At 38.8% G+C, this 22267-nt stretch overlaps 1 protein-coding gene across 1 annotated transcript in view; it reads right to left on the reverse strand.

The window, feature by feature from the left end:
• Mat89Ba (nucleolar protein 6 Mat89Ba) overlaps positions 1-22092 on the reverse strand; it is a 33804-nt gene extending 11712 nt beyond the window's left edge. Inside the window, exons 1-14 of the mRNA XM_080273309.1 lie at positions 22003-22092; positions 19791-19943; positions 18931-19047; positions 17971-18087; positions 17606-17788; positions 17204-17362; positions 15013-15147; positions 14859-14873; positions 13912-14070; positions 13308-13428; positions 10116-10276; positions 7015-7133; positions 1998-2268; positions 79-347 (exon numbers count right to left, since the gene is read on the reverse strand). Of these exons, the coding sequence (XP_080129435.1) occupies positions 79-347; positions 1998-2268; positions 7015-7133; positions 10116-10276; positions 13308-13428; positions 13912-14070; positions 14859-14873; positions 15013-15147; positions 17204-17362; positions 17606-17788; positions 17971-18087; positions 18931-19047; positions 19791-19943; positions 22003-22014 (1991 nt within the window). The 5' untranslated portion in view covers positions 22015-22092. The remainder of the gene's footprint in view (positions 1-78; positions 348-1997; positions 2269-7014; positions 7134-10115; positions 10277-13307; positions 13429-13911; positions 14071-14858; positions 14874-15012; positions 15148-17203; positions 17363-17605; positions 17789-17970; positions 18088-18930; positions 19048-19790; positions 19944-22002) is intronic.
• Positions 22093-22267: the final 175 nt, after the last annotated feature.

Genomic DNA, 22267 nt, shown 5'->3' on the forward strand with positions numbered 1-22267 from the left:
ACTAAGGGAATGCCAGTAGTCACATTAGTGACTGGATATACAGTACCGGTATTGTACAAGTATATCCCACAGACTTACTTATATTTCAAAGTGTAATCTTCATGATGAAGGAAGGCTTCTGTTTGTTTGTTAATGAAAAGAATTGCATCTTTCTGAATCCCAAAATGTTGTTGAAGTAATTCTTGACAGATATTCTCTGGAATAGCACGTCGCTGAGCTATGGAGTGCTTTGGGTCCCCCCACAAAACTGCCTCGTGGAAGCTTCCATCCTGGAATCTTCTCAATGAACACTTCTCACCCCAGAACTCTCGAAATTTAACTGCTTCTGAAGAATCTGCCGATGGTCCCTGAGGAGATACACATACTTAATCAGGCAGAATGAATGAAAATAGATGTAGTAATGAAATGCTTATACAGTATATATGTCACTGAGTCTGAAGGAAGATGGAAGTAGGGAAGGAGAAGAAAGTGAATGGATATGGTCAATAAGCATGAAAAAGTGAGATATGGAAAAAATGAAACTAATTAGAAAAGAATTGAAAACTGATTGATGAACAATGACTGGAGAAGCACATAAGTGTTTAACAACTCTTTTCTTTTTGATATTTGATGGAATAATTCTATTGGACGGGTGCCTATGATGTACCTATATCTATTAAAAAATAAATAATCCATCCATCCATCCACTGTCAGATGCCACAATCCCGTAAGGGGTGGCCATTTGACTCTGAGTTATTTGTTTTATGGGGAGGGGCACTAACCCTCCACAAACCCACTTGTTGACACGTGGGGAGCACAGATGGTTTGGTTATATAGTTACCACCCAGTGTTGTAAATGGTTTCTTGGCTTACAGGAAACCATTTGGCTTGTCACTCAAAGTAAAGCCACCTGTAAAGGAAAGAAAACCAATAAGAAGTGACAGGAAAGATGGGAGAAATAGTAAGAGAGGAGGGCAGGCACAGAAAAAGAATGACAAAGGCTAAGGAAGAAGTAGGCAGCACTACATCAAGTGAGTGGATGATGGTTGCCACCGCCTACCACTAAATAAATAATAATAATAATAATAATAATAACAATAAAAAAACATGTATATGGTTTTGTTTGTGATGCAGTCAGGATTTCAATGGTTAAATTATCGAATGATTGTGTGGTCCATTTCAGCAGGCAGATTGTGTGCCAGTTCTCTTTTTATGCTTTCCTCTTCTTTTTTCTCCAGCTTATTGGGGGATATCAGGGCTGGGATGATGAAGATGATGATGTTAAAATTATTTCCTGGGCGTACATTTATATCCCCAAGCCCATTCCCACCACAACAGTGCTAAATGCATTTGTTTAACAATCCATTATTATTCAAAAACACATTTTACCTGTTTGGGAATGGATAAATGTATATAAATATACGGGCGGCTGCTAAAAAATGCATTACTGCACTCATCAGCCTATGAGTAAACAATGCTACATTCAGGACCTGCAAACAATCTGGATGCAAAAACCTGCAACCAGAAGTGAGAAATATAAAGGAAAAACACTGGATAGCCAATCCCACACTACCTAAGTCACCATAATCCATTACTTCAAAAGTAAATGACCAGCCGACTCTTACTGATGCTATAGCAAGACAAAAAACCTCCAGTAAACTCTTGGAAACCATACCCATATGCATGGTAGGGCCACCACTCCAATGACTGTGTTCAAGATACTAGACCAATGTGCTTCAAACTGGAGTGTGCAACACTGGTCAAGGGGGTACACAAGAAGTACAAATTTTCTTCACTGAGTTTTAGTTAAATGAAAAATCATAAATGAATGTCAAAGTAACTGAAAAGGGGTAGACCTGCAATAACCGTGTGATTCATTGTATTTACACATTTTCCTTCTAAAATAAGTTGGGTCAGCCAAGGGAATACTTGGTTGCTAAAAATATTGACCATTAATTACAATGGCATGAACAATAGTACCCGTATTTACTCACCCACTATATACAGTATACCCTTACCTTTGTTAGGAGTGTCCAGGCAGTAAGAGGATTTAGTATGAGTCCCACCTCCAGACACTGATGTCGCTTGGGTGGTTTCTGATGCAGAGGCCATGTGTTTGGTGGTGTCCTCAGAGGTGCCACTAGCAATGCCCTCTCACCTAGTCCTTCCCTCAACACTTTCACTACAGCAGGAAAAAGCACTTCTTCTTCAACACCCAGAGCATCCAGAAGTGGCACTTGGTAGTTCTTTATTTTCTGCATGGACTCCCGTCTCTTACCAGTCTTCCACCTGGCAAAGGAAACATAAATATTCATTATGATCATCCTATCTTATTTCCCACTAATAAATGGGGTAGACAGGAGCCTGAAACAGGATAAGGACATAAATGGAAAGACATTATCAACACCAGTGTCGGTAAAATGGGGCATACTGTGGGAGTACGGTAAACTGGGGTGAATTTGGACTCGGGGCGAATTCGCATATTATTGCAATAAAAAGTTGTTTAAATTAATTAATAATTAATGAATAAACATATTAGAAATCTGTTTGCTCCCAGTTGTTTGTAATTCTTTACTGTACTTTCATGTATAAAGATACTTAATATATCACGTGACACATACCAAATACTGTATATACTAAAAAGCAAACATATGTAAAAAGAATAAAATTTGTAACATTGGCAAACTTTTTTTGGCAGAAATGTTAATGAATAGATGCAGGAAAATCTTCGGTGCCCGGATATACTTTCATGCATAGTGTGAAAGTGCAAAGTAAGTAATTGGCTTTATCTTCTCAATTAATCTCTTAACTGGGCATTTAATGAAATTTTTAAAATTTTAATGCAAATTGGAGTCAGTTCGGACATGGGGTGAATTCGGACAGGGGGAGAATGAACGAAAAAATAACACTTTTTACAATGTACAATTGCTTATAATTTGCCAGATGTGGATACTGTGTGTAATTGGGTTCATATGTATCATTTACAGGTATACTCTTGAGCTTTTATGGGACTACCTGTTTAAACAAGGTCACCCAATGACTCAAACATTTAAGAAAAGAACTGGTGGAGATCAAGGTCCTAATCGTAGTGAAAAAGGCAAGCAAAAAACTGGTAAAGCCAAATAATCATGTTAAATATCACCTGTAACTTATAATCCATCAGTCTTCCAAAAACGAAATTATTAGTCAAGAAATGATTGTTCCATATACAGTACTAAGGTTTGTAGGTAGATTTATCTTATCTACATGTGTTCTAATATGTTTTATTTAAACCAAGGAAAAAAATAAAATTGCTCTTGTGTTTATATCTCATTATAGTCATTAGCTTATTCTGTCAGGGAGTGGCATTATTTTTGTACTGGAAGAACAGTTTTTTAAAAGCCCCAGAGCGTCCGAAATGGCCCCACATACAGCCGAGACTAAACTGGGAACCCAGGGTAATCATATGCATTCATTTTCTATTTATGTACAAAGTTATACAGTGTGTCCGAATTCACCAAAGTCTGAGTACAAATTCGGACACCCATTACTATACAGTAATCCCGCATTTTTTGCGGATTTTTTGTCTACGGTTTTGCCCTCTCGCGGATTTTCTTAGCATTAATAAGTTCAACAAAAATATCCTTGAATATACAGAAAAAAAAAAAAATTGAAATTCCCGCAGCTTCCAATTGTAGCGCGGTAAACTCACGCCACCCTCTGTCCCTTTCCCGTGGCCCCTCTGCCAGTGTTACCATATCTAGCATAATTTTATTCTTTTAGCATAATTTTGATCAAATTTTCGAGTCTGGAATATTTTTTAGCATATTAGAAGTTTTAGAATCATTCTAGCATAATTTAGAATGGAATAGAATATTTTTAGAATAATTTTATAAAAGCTACAAATCAGAGAGAGAGAGAGAGAGAGAGAGAGAGAGAGACGAACAAGGAAGATGTTTGAATAATTGGTTACTTTCAGTTTGGGCTTGGTTGGGTTGGATTAGGTTAGGTTAGGTTGTATTAGGTTAGGTTAGGTTAGGTTGGATTAGGTTAGGTTAGGTTAGGTTGGATTAGGTTAGGTTAGGTTTTAGGTTAGGTTCGGTTTGGTTCGGTTAGGTTAGGATAAGTTTGAGCTTTGTACTTTACCCATGAAACCTAGGTTTTTCCGATGGATTTTGGTATGATTCATTCGATTTTCAGCTTCATTTCAGTCGGAAATGACCATTTTCTGTGTTTTCCCCCCTCCCTATAACCCCCGATTCCCCAAAGATCCCTCATTATTTCAGGGGGATGGGGGGGGGGTCATATCTCAAAATCTGGTTATTTCCGACGGAAATGATGCTCAAAATCGAACGAATCACATCAAAATCCATCAGAAAAACGTAAGTTTCGTGGGAAAAAGCAGTATGGGTAGATACCGATATTTATCCTCTTACTGTATGTAGGTTCATTTTAATATTTTCATAGTAAACAATACATAATTAATATGTTGCACGAATATGTATAGAATTTTATCATTTAGCTTCAAGTTAGCATAAATCATTTTTTACTTGGAACAAATATGCTCAATCTAGCATAATTTTTTCATTGCCCTAGCATAATTTCGTTGTTTGGATATGGCAACACTGCTCTCTGTCCCGCATTCTTCAGTCCACGCCTGACTGCCTTAAGTGGCTGTTGTGGTTGTAACCACACTATGATATGAGCCTCTTGCCTCCCACTTGCTTTCCACATGGCCCCAGGACGTAAGCCAGCCTCACCAAAGGCTAATAATACAATTAGTAAGAACTCCAAAGTGACAAAACGATCAAGTTATGACCTTAGCAGAGAAAATTGTGTTACTGGACAAGCTAAGAAACGACCGTGCGAGTGTTTGCTATCACCAGTTAATGCATCTTTTTATTTTGTACTGTTTTGTTAATAAATGTGTAGATAATTGTGTATTACAGTACGGTGTTTACGTTTTTCCTTCATAATGGAGTATGTGCTTTCAATCTTGTAAGAAGGTATTTCGGGATGAGTATGGAGGTTTCGGGACAATTCGCAGTCACAACAAACACAAAACAATTCGCCTTCATTAATGAAGATAGCTATGGGTGACGCTAGAATATAATTCAAAGGCGACTACAGCGAGGAAGAAACAAGTTAATTATTGACTAAAGGTACAACTAATAAATAATATCCAGAACCTACGCTACTGAACATAGACTGCTGGATCCCCCTGAAATATAGTTATTAAAGTATTGATTAATTAATAATAAGTATATTGATGAAAGTATTGATTAGTATATTTATAGAATGGCGGGGAATCGTCCAGGGTGCGAATTGTTCTGAAGGGGAATCGTCCATGTTTTGACGGGGAATTGTCTGACGGCGAATTGTCTCGCAATCAGTATGGACATGGACTGTGTGATGGGCAGCATGGTGGACACAAGTGCAAGTTTTCAATTGTTAATAGAGTATTCGCGGAATTGACTTTTCGCGGGGGTTACAAGAACGTAACTACCGCGAAATATGCGGGATTACTGTATTTGCTATAATTATATATGAAACATTTTAAATTTTTTACTGCTATGATTCGATACCCTAGTGGACCAGCTCAACATACAGTACTTAAGATCTTGGACTGAATTAAAAACTAGATTACATGGCACAAAAAAATCTTCCGAATTCACCCCAGTTTACGGTACATTTCCACTCACTGGCAATTCATTACTCCAAAATTGCTGGTTCCATCCATCCTGGAATGATTCACATGAAAATATGTTTTATACAATTACATCACTCTCACTATGATTATGGGACAGAGACCATTATGACATTTCTAAAGTTACAATGACTGCAGTCCTTGTTATGTATATTGCCATACCATATGTATTTCCCCCATCCACTTCAATGCATTACTAGTTCTTTGACTTCAACTTCCTTAACTCATTTCCTCACATATGGTAGTCAATTATCATAACCAACCAAAAAACCTTTTTTTGGTCGTTCATGTTTAATTTCCATCCTCAAACTCACTCATGTACTCCTGTTCACCATCTTCACCATAACCATTCTCTATGATCAATCAGCAGCGAACATTCTCTTTTAATCCTTTGTTTATGAGTTTCTTGCACCATATCTTTTCTGAATCTCTTACATTTCTGATCCTATCATATGCAAATGTGGGAATAAAACACCTTCATGCAATCCTCATGAAGGCTCTTTACTGAATCCAGTATGTTTTATCACGCCTTCACAGAATCAGCCATTTTACTGCACTGAGCAACTCTACTCTGCTCTCTACTTCCTAAACAATACTTGTATTTCATCCCCACATCAGAGTACTTTATCACTGCATTGGGGACCAAGGCTTGGCTACTTCATACATTTGGGGGGTGTGATGTAAATAGTTTTTACAATTATTTTTTCCTCACATTCTTTGAAATTTAATAGGTGTTGAATCCATTGGTGCAGCTTTTGCCAGCAACTGCTGGGTGGATTTTGAGGGAGAATGAGGGTGAAATCCTGGAAGGTCCATTATTCAGGCGGAGGCAATGGCAGAATCGGTAGAGAGGAGACCTGCAATCCTAATGGACCTAGGTTTGAATCCCGGCTGGGGCAGGGAACAGTTTAAGGATTTGAATTTCTTAAAAAGGAGACTTTTCTGATCCACCAGATGACCCGCTGACATGTCATAAAAGTACCCCTGCTAATACCAGTACACTGGTCCTGTATGAGACTGCCCTAGCATGTATTCAATATGGATGGTGGGTGTTAGCACTGAAGTGGTGACATGTCGAGATGTAGGATGACTACTGGACCCCAAGGATGACTACTGGGACTTGGGAATAGGCCCTGAAGCCTTTGTCCAGAGTCAGACATGTAAAAAAAAAAGAAAAAATTCAGGTATTGGATGGCCCTGTCTCAAATGAATCTTCCCATATGGTAATTCACTTTATGCAATTACATCCAGAAGTTCAAAACAAATATTTTCCATGTTTCAATAATTGTGTAAACAGAGATTCTCCTGTACCAAGGCTGTACTGAACAATGTTTAATATGAAGACTTACTGTATTACTAGAATTTGGTCACTGACTTGGTGCATCTCCACTTTTTTAATGAAGAGTGACTCAAAGCAGTCTGAAGCAGAGTCAAGAAAAGAAACTGCCAGTCCAGCCTCATATTTTATCTGTTGGAAAAGAAATAAGCATATAGTTGTGTTTATAACATAGAAATTCTTAACAGTTATTTGAGCATAATCTACACATAAACTATGCATTTAATGTATAGATTCTTAGCAGTGATTTAAGCATGATCCATACATAAACTATGCATTTAATGTATAAATTCTTAGCAGTGATTTAAGCATGATCTGTACATAAACTATGCATTACATGAACTCTTCTGTTACTTCTAGCATACAATACTGGTACACAGTTGTTACAATCATACACCCCACCATCCAATCCTTGACTTGTAGGAGCATTGGGGCTCAAGGATAGGTTACTCAGTCCAGATGTTTAACCCCTACACCGCGGGCTTGTTTACCAATGACTTGCGTGTGCCGCGGGGTTATTTGGGCTCCGACAGACTCTCAAAAAATATTTGCCAAAAATCAGTTATTAGTCCTAGAATAATAAAATTACATATGCTTATGGCACATACCTTCAGCTTTCTCCTGGAATGATTGTTGAGCCTTCGCCGGTTACCGTAGGACTTGTGGAGACCTCTGAAGTAGGGTAACGAAGTCTCCACTTTACACTTCCCGACAACCCGTAATATGATTACCACAGCCAGATACAAACACTATAAACACTATTCTACAATTTTCAAGTAGTTTGGGATCCATACTAAAAAAAAAAAACACTGTGAAAGCAATGGAAATTACGAGCGCGTCTGATCGTCGCACTGGCACTAGTTCGCTTTTGTTACTCTGTCATTTATTATTCATAAAACCCCTCACACTTTATATTTCTATTACTATATAACACTTATATATATCTACAGTCTTTATCCATAAGTTTCCTTCAGTAGTATTAGTTTATTGTCACTGTAGGGATTCAATTTCTTTCAGTAAAATACGTAGCATTCACTTTCTTGTCCTGTATACTGGCATTGAGAGTGAATGTCACTTTCATCTTCACTCTCATAACTCATAGCATTCAGACATGCTAGAGTGAAACTTTCACTTTCATTACTCCTAGGGTATATACTCGTATTCTTATAATACTACTCATTTACATTTCTATTTACGTTCTCTATTTTATTTACGTTATTTACATTTCTATTTTATTTACACTGTGTTGTGCACTGTCACTTGAAATAACTTATAAAACTATTTTCCACTGTTCACGTATATTTACATTCATTACTTTCACTTGCTGTTTACACATTATTTACACATTATTTACAATTCCACTTGCACTGTTTTACTCAATAGAAAGATCATAGTCACTCTTTTATCAATTGTCAGCCCTTTACCTCTTTCCACACGAGGTTTAGTAGGGGGGTAAAGGTCACAGGGCCATTTGCATGGGGGTGAAAAAAGGCCTTGAAGTCAGCAAGAAGAAACATACGTACCCTCGCTTCGGAAGATGAGAGTAAACTGATAACGGAGGGCCAGCGTGGAGGCCTGCTTAGGGGTTATTCAGAGTTACCAATATTGGTTCTTGAAACAGCTAAGTCTAGCACTGATATGACTGGCAGGAAATCTAGACAATACATTATAAATTTGGTAGTTCCAGGTGAATGTAAATATCACTTAGGCTTCTCCCTTCCCTCCTTACATGTATATTTATTACGAAAATAGATTAGAGGCCTACTTAGGAGATATATATTCAGAGCTACCAATGTTAGATCTTGAAACAGCTTTGTCTAGCACTGATATGATTGGCAGGAAATCTAGACAATACATTATAAATTAGGTAGTTCCAGGTGAATGTAAATATCACTTAGGCTTCTCCCTTCCCTCCTTACATGTATATTTATTACGAAAATAGATTATACGGCATATTTCAAGGGGAAAAAAACAGCGAAAATTAGCGAACGAGTGCACGTGAGGTGTTGTCAGGTGATAATTAGCCAATTCCAGGTGTATGGCACTCTCACTTACCTTATTTCTTTCTTGTATATATTATTTGGTATAAGAATAGGACATAGGGCTTATTTCAATGGATGAAATCAGTGAAAAATTCCAGGGAAGATTTACTTAGCATAGCACGGCCAGGCAGGCGAGAGGATAGGGTAATGGAGGGGGGGTAGGGAGGGGAGTCAAGAACGGGGAGAAATGGCTACATTGTCAACAATGGATGGGAGTACAGATGAGATTAGGAGTGCTGACTAGTGTTGGACATTGGCAGTACTGATAGATGATACAAGCCCCCACTTGGAAGCCCGGGTGAATTCAAAATAACACAGAATCACAAAAGCGATGCCCCGCGGTATGATCCCTTGCTCCCAAGCGTCACGAAAGTGACGCCCCGCGGTTAAGGGGTTAAGGAAAGGGTGACCTGATCAAATGATTGCTGCTAAGCAACAATGTGTGAGAGATACATCCTAACCTTCCCCCGAACTTAAACCCTTATGGGTCACAGTTACCACCAATGTAATAAAATCCACTTGGCATGTCACTTTGTAAAGAGTCACACTGAGGGTTGCACCCCAACTACCACACAGGTTGAAAAATAGAACCACCATATTCGCAACACAGTTTGTGTTGTATGGTACTATGAAACCTACCCAGTGTTTATTATATACATGTATATCTATGAGAAAGGACTATGGTAGTTTAACATGGAAATGCCATCCAGTAAAGAGACATACACATACTAGCATGGTCAATCGGTTTTAAACAAAGTTTTTCTTCATCACAATACTCAGAGCCACATTCACCATCTTAAATGCAACCTGGGTTCATGTTCATTATCATTTATTTCTCTCTGCCATTCCCCATTCATTAACAAATCTACCCCTTCTTTAATCAAACTGCCTATACCTGACCTTAAAGAAACTGATAACACCCTTTCCATTTGTCCACTTCACTCCCCCTTATCTTTAGTTGACACAGTGCCATCATATCATACTTGTTCCTTAAAAACCTCCCCTGCTTCTACTCTTCTCCATGTGACACCATCAACTTCTCCGGTAAACATTTAGCTGGTAAAAGACTCACTCTCATGTAGTCAGCAGTGGTTAGAGGAGTTGCAAGATTGATCATGCCAGATGGATCAATAAAAACAACTTCATAAAGCTTATGGAACTCTTCAGATGTGAGGCCCTCAGCCTGTGTGAATGTTCCCATGTTTGGTCCTGCCACAGTCCAGTCAACTGTATCTGAAATATTCAAAAAATAGTTTCATGCATGGTTGCAAAGATACAAAATGAATGTCACAGCTTTCATTTCACATCCTAATGTTGACACAGCAACCACCTCTCTATCCTTCTTAACTGAGGGCTGTGACGTTAAACAGATATACATACGTACATACATATCTATCTACCTATCTATCTATCCCGTTGGAGTCCAGTGTCCAGAGTACGGTATTAGACAGAACTGGGAATTTTCAAATGATAATAAAGTAGGGAACCCCTGGGAAGGGACCTATGAGCTTCGCGACTATGAGCCGATAGGCAGAGGGCGGTACGTTTAGTACCCTCCCAGTGCAATGCCTCGCCCAGCAGCTCTGGGATCCAATGGGTTAATGACTGGCAAATCTATCAGTTTCTTTAACCCATTGGTGCCCAGTGTCCAGTGTATTGGACAAAACTGGGAATTTTCAAATGCTGATAAAGTAGGAAACCCCTGGGTAGGGACCTATGAGCTTTGCGACTGTGAGCCGATAGGTGGAGGGCGGTATGCTTAGTACCCTCCCAGTGCAATGCCTCGCCCAGCAGCTCTGGGATCCAATGGGATAGATAGATATATACATATATATATATATATATCCATCCATCCAGCATCCAATTCTATGTTGCCCCATGAGAAGCGTAGAAGCCTGGGGCTAGGCAATTTGGTCCTGACATTTAAGATGAGTGACCAGCCTCACTCATCCCTGAGTGGCATTACATGAGCAATAACCCCAACCACCCCTTGGATATAAACCTTCACCAGCTCAATCCGACTGGAGTGCTGTAATTACCCACTAAAACACCAGGTGCCATAATTTGGTTATATGGTTACCACCCAGCATAGTAAATGGTTTCCTGGTGTACAGGAAACCATTAGGCTTGACTCTACACCGAGTGACAAGCCTAATGGTTTCCTGTATACCAGGAAACCATTTACTATGCTGGGTGGTAACCATATAACCAAATTATGGCACGTGGTGGTTTAGTGGGTAATTACAGCACTCCAATCGGATTCAGCCGGTGAAGGTTTATATCCAAGGGATGGTTGGGGTTATTGCTCATGTAATGCCACTCAGGGATGAGTGAGGCTGGTCACTCTCATCTTAAATGTCAGGACCAAATTGCCTAGCCCCGGGCTTCTATGCTTCTCATGGGGCAACATAGAATTGGATGATGGATGGATGGATATATATATTCCGGTATATATTTATATATATATATATACGTATATATATGAGGGGTCTAGTGACAGAGTGACGTATGCGCCAGGTGGTTACTTTCGAGTAATTAAAGCTTAAATTTGAAGAATGTGTATATAAAAGGTATAAAGAAAAAACTAATGTTGTTTCATATCAATGTAATGCTCTCAAAAAATGCAATTTAATGAATTCATTGTTTAGAAAAAATAACAAACAAAAACCAAACACACCAATGCACACACCCTCACTGGGCGTCATACACAAAATATTAACATGGGTTATAATTATGTGATCCAAATAAAAGTAAACATCTATCTATCTATCTATCTATTGCCTGATGCCATAATCCCGTTAGGGGTGGCCATTTGACTCTGAGTTATTTGTTTTACAGGAAGGGGCACTAACCCTCCACCAACCCACTTGATGACACGTAGGGAGCACGTAATTGTTTGGTTATATGGTTACCACCCAGCGTTGTAAATGGTTTCTTGGCTTACAGGAAACATAAAAATTAATAAATTGTGAAGGTTTCATATTAATAATGCAATTTTTTTATTTTTGATTAATTTTTATATTGTAAATTTTTAATTAAATCTATTTTCCTGGATTATTACCGTACATGAGTTATCTAATCTATAAAGTGATTCTGGGTGCTTAATATTATAATTTCAGTATTCACAAATCCAGTTCTGATGTGTTGTACATGTTGATGTTGTGTGGGGGGAGGGGGGGGTTACTCATTGAGGAAGTACTGTACTCTCATAATATCGTTCTTAAGGTATCAGTATGGCAACACTCATTCATTCGCCAATCAGCTACTCGCCCAACTCTCTCTCTCTCTCTCTCTGATTTATAGCTTTTATAAAATTATTCCAAAATCATTCTATTCCTGTCCAAATTATACTAGAATTATGCTAATACTTCTAATATGCTAAAAAATATTCCAGATTCGAAAATTTGATCAAAATTATGCTAAAAGAATATAATTATGTTAGATATGGTAACACTGCTGGTGGGGGACTGGCTGAGGCTGGGGGCCAGTACTGAGACGCGGTCTCCCATGGCTAGCCATGTGGGAGTAGACTTCCTCTATGGGTTTTCGAGGCCAAAAACACGCAACGCTTGCCCATCTGCCAGCCAGCCATAAGGGTCCTTTTTGTATGTAGCTTTATATAAAGAGGATCTACAAGGCTCCACCTACATATTGGCAGGAATAACTCACCATTGGCCATTTTTGGCACATAGGTCACTCTGCCGCTAGACGCCTCATATATATATATATATAAATGGTATAAACACTAAGGTGATACTGTAACTGACAGGAAGGCTGATATGGTGACACTAATAATCCATCCATCCATCCATCATCAAATCCTACATTGCCCCATGAGGAGTGTAGAAGCCCAGGGCTAGGCAGTTGGTCACGACATTTAAGATGAGAGTGACCAACCTCACTCATCCCTGAATGGCATTTAAGAGTGACCAACCTCACTCATCCCTGAGTGGCATTACATGAGCAATCAACCCCAACCACCCCTTGGATATAAACCTTCACCGGCTCAATCCGATTGGAGCGCAATAATTACCCACTAAATCCTTCACTAAAATAATGTACCTTTATATTTTATTCTTGCACCTACAAATGATTTTCATCAGCTTTAGTAACTATCTCAACTGAAGATGTTAGATACTGACTAAAATAACTTCATCAATGTGAGAGAACATTCCTGAGTTGAATAAAACTGCCTGGAATTAGCAAGACATTCAACATGCCACCAGACTGAGAAAATACAAAGATGTCAGTAAGAGTAACTTACTGAAGGCCACCATAACATTGCGAAATATCTGGTAAGCAGACATCTGAGGGTTGATCTTCCGAGACTGCAGGAGATGTATCACCAAAAGAGTTACCATATGACCGGAGAAACACCCAGTACCCTATAAGCAAAACAAGTGTTGTGAAAAAAGGGCTTACTTAAATCAACAAACAGTCATAACGTACAAGTGATACCAAAAGACAACATGTGGACAAGCTGTGAGCTAAGGATGAATTGAAGCTTGCATGCTACTTACATAACTAAATTTACAGCTGTTACATCATGGTGAAACATTATGCCATTCATAAAAAACAAAAACCAAGGAAACATTAAAAAGAAAAGCAGATGCAGAAGGCAGGCAGGTAAACTGTTTATCCATGCTGAGTTATTGAGCTTCATATTTGTGGCATTTATTTTTCTATGGCAAGACTAATCAGTGAAAATCTAGTGTCACACAAGAAAATACACACTTTCCAATACGAGATAAAAATACAAATGCATGTCCAATGTAAACTAAAAATATTTTCATCAATTATCATATGGCTATTCTTAAACAACTGGTGTTATTCAAGTTCCCATAAGAAAAACAAATGTTAATACAAACCCTGTCAAGTTGTCGCTGAGCCAACCAGATCTTGATGAGCTTGATTCCTTGTGACAGATGTGATTGGTGTGCCAGTAAGCTTTTAATGAGCTGTGCGTGCTCGGCCATCACCACATCAATTCCACATGACCAGTTGTACCGTGGTGTGGCTGGCTCCCCCTCCACTAGTGAAAAGAATGAGAATTTTATTATCATGATACCAATTCCAGGTAGGGGAAGAGAATGGTCTGACCATCTGAGGATCTTAATTTTGTTACAAGAGTATTCTCTGATTATCCACAAGACCTAATAACATGTCAAAAATGGTCCTGCAAATACCATTATGAGATACATGCATACATTCATATATAAAAATAATATCATGCTTCCTCAATGACATCCCCATACTGAGGATGGCCATGGGACAGCTGATGTTTTCTATGGAACTGAAGTGAAACTAAGTGCAAAATCCAGGTAATCTACCTACAAATATTTGATGGAGGCTAGTGGGAAAATAGAAACATACAATGTGTTATATAAAACTACGTGTCTCAATTTTAACTCTAACTACAGTATTTACTTGTGAATGAATGTTGCCTTCCTGAGAGTGATGACTGTGAGGTTGGTTAACATGGGTGTAGCCACATTTCACTTTTAAGGTAGTAATTTCACCAAATACTATTTATTTCATCATACAGACTGCAACAAAATACTGTGGCTTTAATACTATGTATAAGAGAACATGGTGACAATTCATGTCCATATAAGCCTAGGGCCACAGCAACAATGCAAACAACAACAACAACCATGAGTGAGTTAGAAGTGCAGATACACAGTGCTAAGTCACAGGTCCCAGTTGGGGCCCCCACCATTCACATAACTGCTTCTGGTAACTCTGCACTAAGTGACAAACCAAACAGTTTCTTGTAGTTCATGAAAACACAACTCAGGGATGAGTGACTAGCAACTTTTGCCTTAAATGTCTGACTATGAAGCCAAGCTCTGAACCCCTATGCACTTGAAGGAACAATAAAGAACTGGATGACAGATACATAAACTGGTAGTCTGGTAACATGAATACCTCCTCTAAAGGACAGTGATATTCATACCTTGATTTTTAGCATTCTTTAAGAAGAACCATTTTGGTTGGATATTCCACCTCAATGGAGAGAACTGCGAGATTTTAAAAGACTCAGGTGGTGGCACTGGAAATATATTCACTCTCCATTTCTTGCCAAGTTTTCCACTAGGAATGACCTGAAAAATAAACATTAAATAACTATAATATACCATACAGCAAAATTTTCAATACCACTCCATGACAGACTGTATCAGATATAAGGCCTACACTTATTATAACAAACTTTAAGTTTCATATTAGCATACTCTGCCAAGTGTTTTCATTCCAGACAAAAATTGAGATAGCTGTAAATGGCACTGCAATATGGCAAGCAGAAGCCAATTAATATTGACATCAGAAATTTAACAGGAAATCATCTGATAACTGGCATCATACTGGAATTGGCAGCTTCTGATATGATTTTTACTTTACGGGAGGGGGGGGAACACATTGGTCCTGATAAGATTTCTAGCACTTTTCTAAAATTACTGTAAGTTTTATACACCATGCTCTTTTCATGGTAAAAAATGGTTGATAAAACTAAATGACATTAAAGATGGAAATTTCACACTTGTTATGAATGACTGAGGAACTACTGATTGTCTATGGTTCTTTTACCAGAAATGTTAGCAGCAGCTACCACGTATTCAATCACTGGCTTCAACTTGATATTGGTGGTGTAAAAGCTCTGATCATATTTAAGGTACCGTTACTATCTATCATATTCACGAACCCAGTCCCTTTTAATACTTTTATACTACATTATGTGCTATTGATCTGTTACATATGGAACCTTAACTTAAAAGTAGGCTAAACACAGCATGCTAGGTGCATATGACAAGTAAGTATGGGTAGATCTGTTTGCAAATGACACTGGGTCTGGAGATTGATTTTCTTTTCCTTAATGTTTTGACTATCATGATAAATGAGACAAAATTTATTGTATTACAAACTCCCACCTATTCCTGAGATTTACATAAAATGATCTGGTACTTAATGGATGAAAAGTTGTAATACTGCCTTGTTACAGAAGTGACCTCAATCCATCCATCCATCCATCCATCAACCAATTCAGTGTTGTCCCATGAGAAGAGTAGTAGCTCGGGGCTAGGCAAGTTGGTCCTGACATTTAAGATGAGAGTGACCAGCCTCATGCATTCCAAAGGGGCATTATGTGAGCAATAAACCCCAACAACCCCTTGGATATAAACCTCCACCGGCTCAATCCGATTGGAGCGCCTTAATTACCCACTAAACCACCAGATGCCATAATTTGGTTATATGGTTACCACCCAACATAGTAAATGGTTTCCTGGTATACAGGAAACCATTTGGCTTGTCATCCAATGTAGAGTCACCCACAGGCAGAAGGAAGAGGAAAGAATGAAGGAAAGAAAGACAGATGAGGGAGTGTAAAGTAACCCGTAGGCAGAAGGAAGAGGAAAGAATGAAGGAAAGAAAGGCAGAAGAGGAAGGATGGAAGAGAGGAAAGGGCAGACACCCAAAGCAGTACTACATCGAGTGAGTGGATGGTGAGTGCCCCCACCTATCACAATGTGAAACTCTAAAATTATCATCACATCATCACTCTCATCTTAAATGTCAGGACCAACTGCCTAGCCCCGGGCTCCTACGCTCCTCATGGGGCAACGTAGGATTGGATGATGGATGGATCGATATACACTACCCATTTTCATTATAACAGTAATTTTTCATATTAAATATCAGACTGACGTTTATGTTCGGTATCCACTGTCCATTTCGTAAATAAACTGTATCCTGCTCACTTCTTTACATTGTATCCTTAACTACAGTACTTCCATCCCCTCATTTAGCAACACCTTGTCAGGATCAATTTTGGCTCTAAGTTTAATATTCCCACACTACAGTTACTTATCATTTTATGAAAATGGAAGTGAAAAAACTAAATATGTTTCCATTATAAAATGAGAGCACTGAAAAGAGCCTGGGTGACTATGTGCTTGTAGAGAGTTGCTTGGAAGTGTATGGACATGAACGCAGTGAGACGACAGTGTGGAGGATTATCTGGTCACATGATTATAATAAGCAAGGTGAAACTGTGAGAACTGTGGTGGATAAGGAAAAAAGCATTACTAATCTGAGCTAAGACAAGTAGCTATAACGGTCATGGTAAGGACTTAAGGACCTTCATCAATTTTGAAAAGTTTTTACCTGCAGGACTGGTCTAGTGCAGAGACCAAACTGTGTAGTCCAGCAGAAGTCAGCCACCAGGTCTGTTTGATCTTTAAAGCTGCAAGCAATCCAAGCCGAGTACTTGATGCGCTTATTAAGCCAGCGACCATTACGCCAGTCTTTGGCATGGATACACTCCTGCAAACATCATTGGGAAAAATTTGGTGCAGCGAAATAGCAGATGATAATCACAAAAGTGAGATGCAGTGTATGTGAGAACTATGATTATCTCACATTTTCATTACAGAGAAGGCACCATATATCTGCTATTTCTCTATCTTTTAGTTTATTCTTCCTAGTTCCAAGTAATTCTATTCAAATTGGGAAAGACTTTTACATTAAATGCGAATCTAAATACAAAGAAAGTATAAAAAAACTTACCTCAGGCAGAGTGACCATTACATCAACAGTTGTGTTTAGTTTTGTTACTGTGTTGGCAGCAAAAGATCCAACAAATTCCACTCTGGTTGGCGGTGCAAAGAAAAACGTTCCTTTGACCTTACGTAATTTCTTCAAAGTGGGGTCACATACACCATACTCCTCCATCCACTTGTCTTCATTCAGCTGCCAAAAATAAAAAAAATTAATGTTAAATTATTTCCTGATTAAATGCAGATGATAATGTTTATCTTAGAAGACTTCAGTGGATTAAGACACCTTAAAAAAATTATCATAGTAATAATCATACAACAAAATCAGGCACCAGTATTGTATAAAAGCTTATACAAGAGACAAGATAAACTGACCTCATATGCCCTGGACTTTGGGAGGGCAGTGAGGAAGGCTGAAAATCGAGTTAGCCAGTCCTGCAATTGCCAGTTAGTCTTATCTTTGATGTTCACCTCTCCCAGCACCTCCTCCATCTGAAAATGGCTAAAGTTTGTAAGAAACTCCTCGGTACGGTATAATAACCATAAAGAAATTTAAAAATCCTAGTCCTGGAATCCCTACTTTGATATTCATCCAAGAAGTATGATGCTGCACCGCCCAGTGTGATTTTAACATTCAAAATTCATGATACAGCAAACATCAATGCCATCCTATTTAAATTTTCAATAGCTACAGGCATTAAAAGGGGGAATAGGATCTAGAAATAAGAAAGCATGAAAGTATGAGGAGCCAGGAGGTCGCTGACTACAAGACTGGTAACTACAGTAGCTAGGTATAAATTTATTACTCAAAACATGGAAATTCAGCCACATACACAAAAAGCTTATGTCCAAGATAAGATTCTCACTGAAATCCCTGTGGATAGGGGAGAAAGAATATGACATTCTGAACATACTAGTATGTATTTCTTGTGTGTTGCAAATGACGATTAATGGGGGGGAGAGGATTTGGGGTTGGTATTTTTGTTACTCTCAAAAGAGAATTAACATAAAATCAGATAATGCAGCATTAGAATTGGGTCCTATGGCTACCTGGGAATGGTAGCAATTACTATTTTTAAATAAGTGAACTCACACAATTTTTCAATATCAGTCACTGCAATCTTCAGTGGCAAAACTTGCAAAATACAACAATTATACAATGCAGTGCTCATACTGTACAAAGAGTTACAATGTCCTGATGTCAACTCAATACATAATGGTACATGTGTGCAAACACACACACACACACACACACACACACACACACACACACACACACACACACACACACACACACACAAATAAACTACAGTACTGTAAACTAAAATAACATACCTGCATACGAAATAAGTTGGAGTGGTAGAGCATCTGTGTCTCCTTTAAAGTCCTTAACTCCTCCACATTTGGTGGTCTTGTACTTTCGATACGAGCAGATTTTGCCTGCTTGCCATCCTGGAAATAAAGTGAAAAATTTTGAAACCAGATCCAACACTGATACACTCAGTTGTACACTATGCACTTCTCTCTAGGATACCCTAAGACACTTCCCTTATTTAAGGTTAGTATGTATGCCATCACATACTGTGGACAGTAGTTTTCCACGCTCTCTGAGCTGCATTTTTTCATACAGCATCCTAAATACGAGAGAGAGGGGTGTGAGTTGGGAGCGAGGCAGTGAAATGGCGGGGGACAGGGCAACGTGGAGGCTTTGTTTGTGGCCACCCCGAATGGGATTGAGGTGTCTGGCAATACATAGATAGATAGATCCTAAATATAATTCATGATGTACAGAGATATCATAGTCCTAATTATGAATTACTCCATCTCCATCTTACTGTTGAAGCATTTCAGCTGCCATACAAGTACTAATATAAAGTGTGTAACTCCCTGCTGCATTTGGATGCATGTAGAAGATCAAGGGCAGGTCTTTGTGCTGTGTACTGATGCAGTGTACTGGTGGTGCTGCCCTCATACAATTTCTTAGATGGCTGGTGGCCTAATGAGCTGAGATGCTCCAACTGAATGTGACCCACATGCTTCTACTTCCTGGAGGAGGTTGGGGTTTGTTACTCACGTAGTCACTTAGCACCAGGAGTTATGGTACTAATACTGGTAACTAATGTAGTATGATGTTAAATGGCAAAAGTGTTACAGAGAAACTGTGGAACTGATACAGGGCTAATGGTATTACACACCTGAACATTCATTTCCCTCTTATTATTATCATTCATCACTTCATCTTCAAATTCACCCTCCTCCTCCACCTCCTCTTCTTCATCCTCAGAAATTTCTCCATCACTCTCTGGACTGTCCTCAGCACTGATGTCCTCATTATCCCAAGCTTCAGTCTGTGAAAAAGAGAAGCATTACCATACATACTTAGTTAGGCTAACAGCATCTGTTTGTTTGCAGTAAGTTACCCGTACTGTAATACAACGTCAGGACCGGAACCAATGGTCAATGTTACTATGATTACTGTAACTATCTGACTAAAAAAATAACTGGATGGTGTCTCTCAACCATTCTGAGTGACTCTCAACCCACAAGGTAGAACAGTTAAGAATCATTCCTTACAATCTTGGACTAGCCTATGGTCTCTGACATACAGATATTTATATTTGCCCAGTAGCCTACATCTTCACCAACCAAACAGTAAAAGTACTGGAAATGAACTGTAACTCAATAATATTAAGTAGCACACTTTCTGAATAGAACAAAATTGTAGCTACTTCTAGTGTTGTACTATACCAAACAGTTACCTGGTACTCCTATTCACAGATGCTGGAAAGATTAAGACAGTGATTAAGTTTCACTAGGTTACTGTGTATCTACGGTACTTCATTTATGGCTGAGACAAATTTTTGCATATTCAAATAATATCAGGGTCTCATTGGGCTTTTGGACAACACCTCCAATTTTTTAGCTTAGGTTTGGCTAGGTTAGATAATTTTTGGTTTGATTAATTTAATTTTTTCAGATGTGATTTCAGGTCGACAAATTTACCGGTACATTTTTCCGATGGTTTTCGTTGTGTTTTGGACAAATTTTTAGCTTCGTTCCTACCAGAAGCTGGTAGTTTCTAAGTATTTAACCCCTCATTTTCAGTGATCTTCAAAGCCATCCCCACTTTAGAAGGGTTCTAAGACTGATGGTAGGTTGTAACAGTGTCTGAGAAACTACGGTACCAGTACACTGTACTGATTTCCATTAACAATGAAGGTCAGAATCGTCTGAATCACAATGAAGACTGTCTGAAAAATAAAATTTCGTCTTCCAGAGATGTATTATCCAAAACAGCAAACTTACCAACATAAGTATATATGATATGTTATCAATGTTACATTCAATAAATGTTACTTACTGTACATGATCAGGTCAAGGTAGGCATTAGCCCTGGTGTGTGTGTGTGTGTGTGTGTGTGGCCTAAATTTACGCACTGTAGGTACAGGCCATAAAGGTAGGAATAGGGTAGAGTCGGCGTGAGAAGGCTCCGGTGAAGCCAGAGAACTGGCAAACGGCCATAGTGGTCAAGAGGTCACGGCAACACCTACCTGACTTGAAGAAGATTGCTGTGCACTCCTACCTCTATGGCTGTGCCCATAGAGGTAAGAGTCCTAATCCTACCTCCGTGGGTGTGGCCATGAGATTATTAAGCCTTTAATACCGCCAGCTGTGTGTCCACCTGGTATTCCGCAGGGAGAATGCCAGAAACAAAGTAGACTTCATTCTACCTCTGGTTTTAGTTGTAGTTCAGCTGTGGGTGTGAGACGTTCTGTCCTAAGTTGTAACTCACAATCAAATAACCTAAGTCTCCAAAAATGCCCACCACCTGTGCCGCATTTGGGTGTAATGAAAGAGGAGATAAGAAATCTGACCCATCCATTACATTTCACTGGTGAGTATCTTTAGAGTGAATTATAGTTTGTAGGTTAGTATGCAAAAATAGATAAATAAATAAATAAAGATAAAACATATTTTTTTCTGTTTGCAACTAAGGAAACACTCCCGCCTGGTCAGCAGAACCAAGTCAGACAGCTGTCAAAGAGGCCGCCCCCATGTTGGTTGAGTCAGGTCTGTCGGCCTCACTCTGACCTACCCTTGGTTAATCCCATATGCCGCCTCTACCTACTCCTACCTCTATGGTACAGGCTGTAGCTTTAAACTTAAATTTTCTTTTTTGGCTTATTACTTTACAAATGTATTAAAGAAAAATACAATACTGCATTTTCATTATGGGAACTCTCCTAAATTTTCATTAAACATAACGGTAATATCAACGGCAGGTCCCGTCCCAGGATCCCATGCACTTCATTAGCAGAACTTAGGACTGGGAACTGCAATACCTGACCTTACGTACAAACAGGTATTACTTCACTTAGGCTCTCTTTAACCCATGAACAAATTTACCTCTTCGCCCATCACGTTTCACACTGGAGTCCAAGCTGCAATGGAGATTCACAGTTGTAACGTTGCCAAAACTTGTAGTATTTTTTTTCCCAAATTCTCCTGCTTAATATTACTGATACACAAGTATCTTTGATTCGCCTTGACTTGCTGTTAAACCCTGAAGATAACCTACTTCTCGTAATCGGCATAAATTCTTTCGCTTCTCTCTATACACATGTCAGGCTGAAGCACGCTTATTTGTTTACATTTTCAGAGTGGTTTATAT

Source organism: Coenobita brevimanus, chromosome 54 (genome assembly GCF_032717465.1).
Source record: "Coenobita brevimanus isolate Jiangsu-jjx chromosome 54, ASM3271746v2, whole genome shotgun sequence".
NCBI classification, from domain to species: Eukaryota; Metazoa; Arthropoda; class Malacostraca; order Decapoda; family Coenobitidae; genus Coenobita; species Coenobita brevimanus.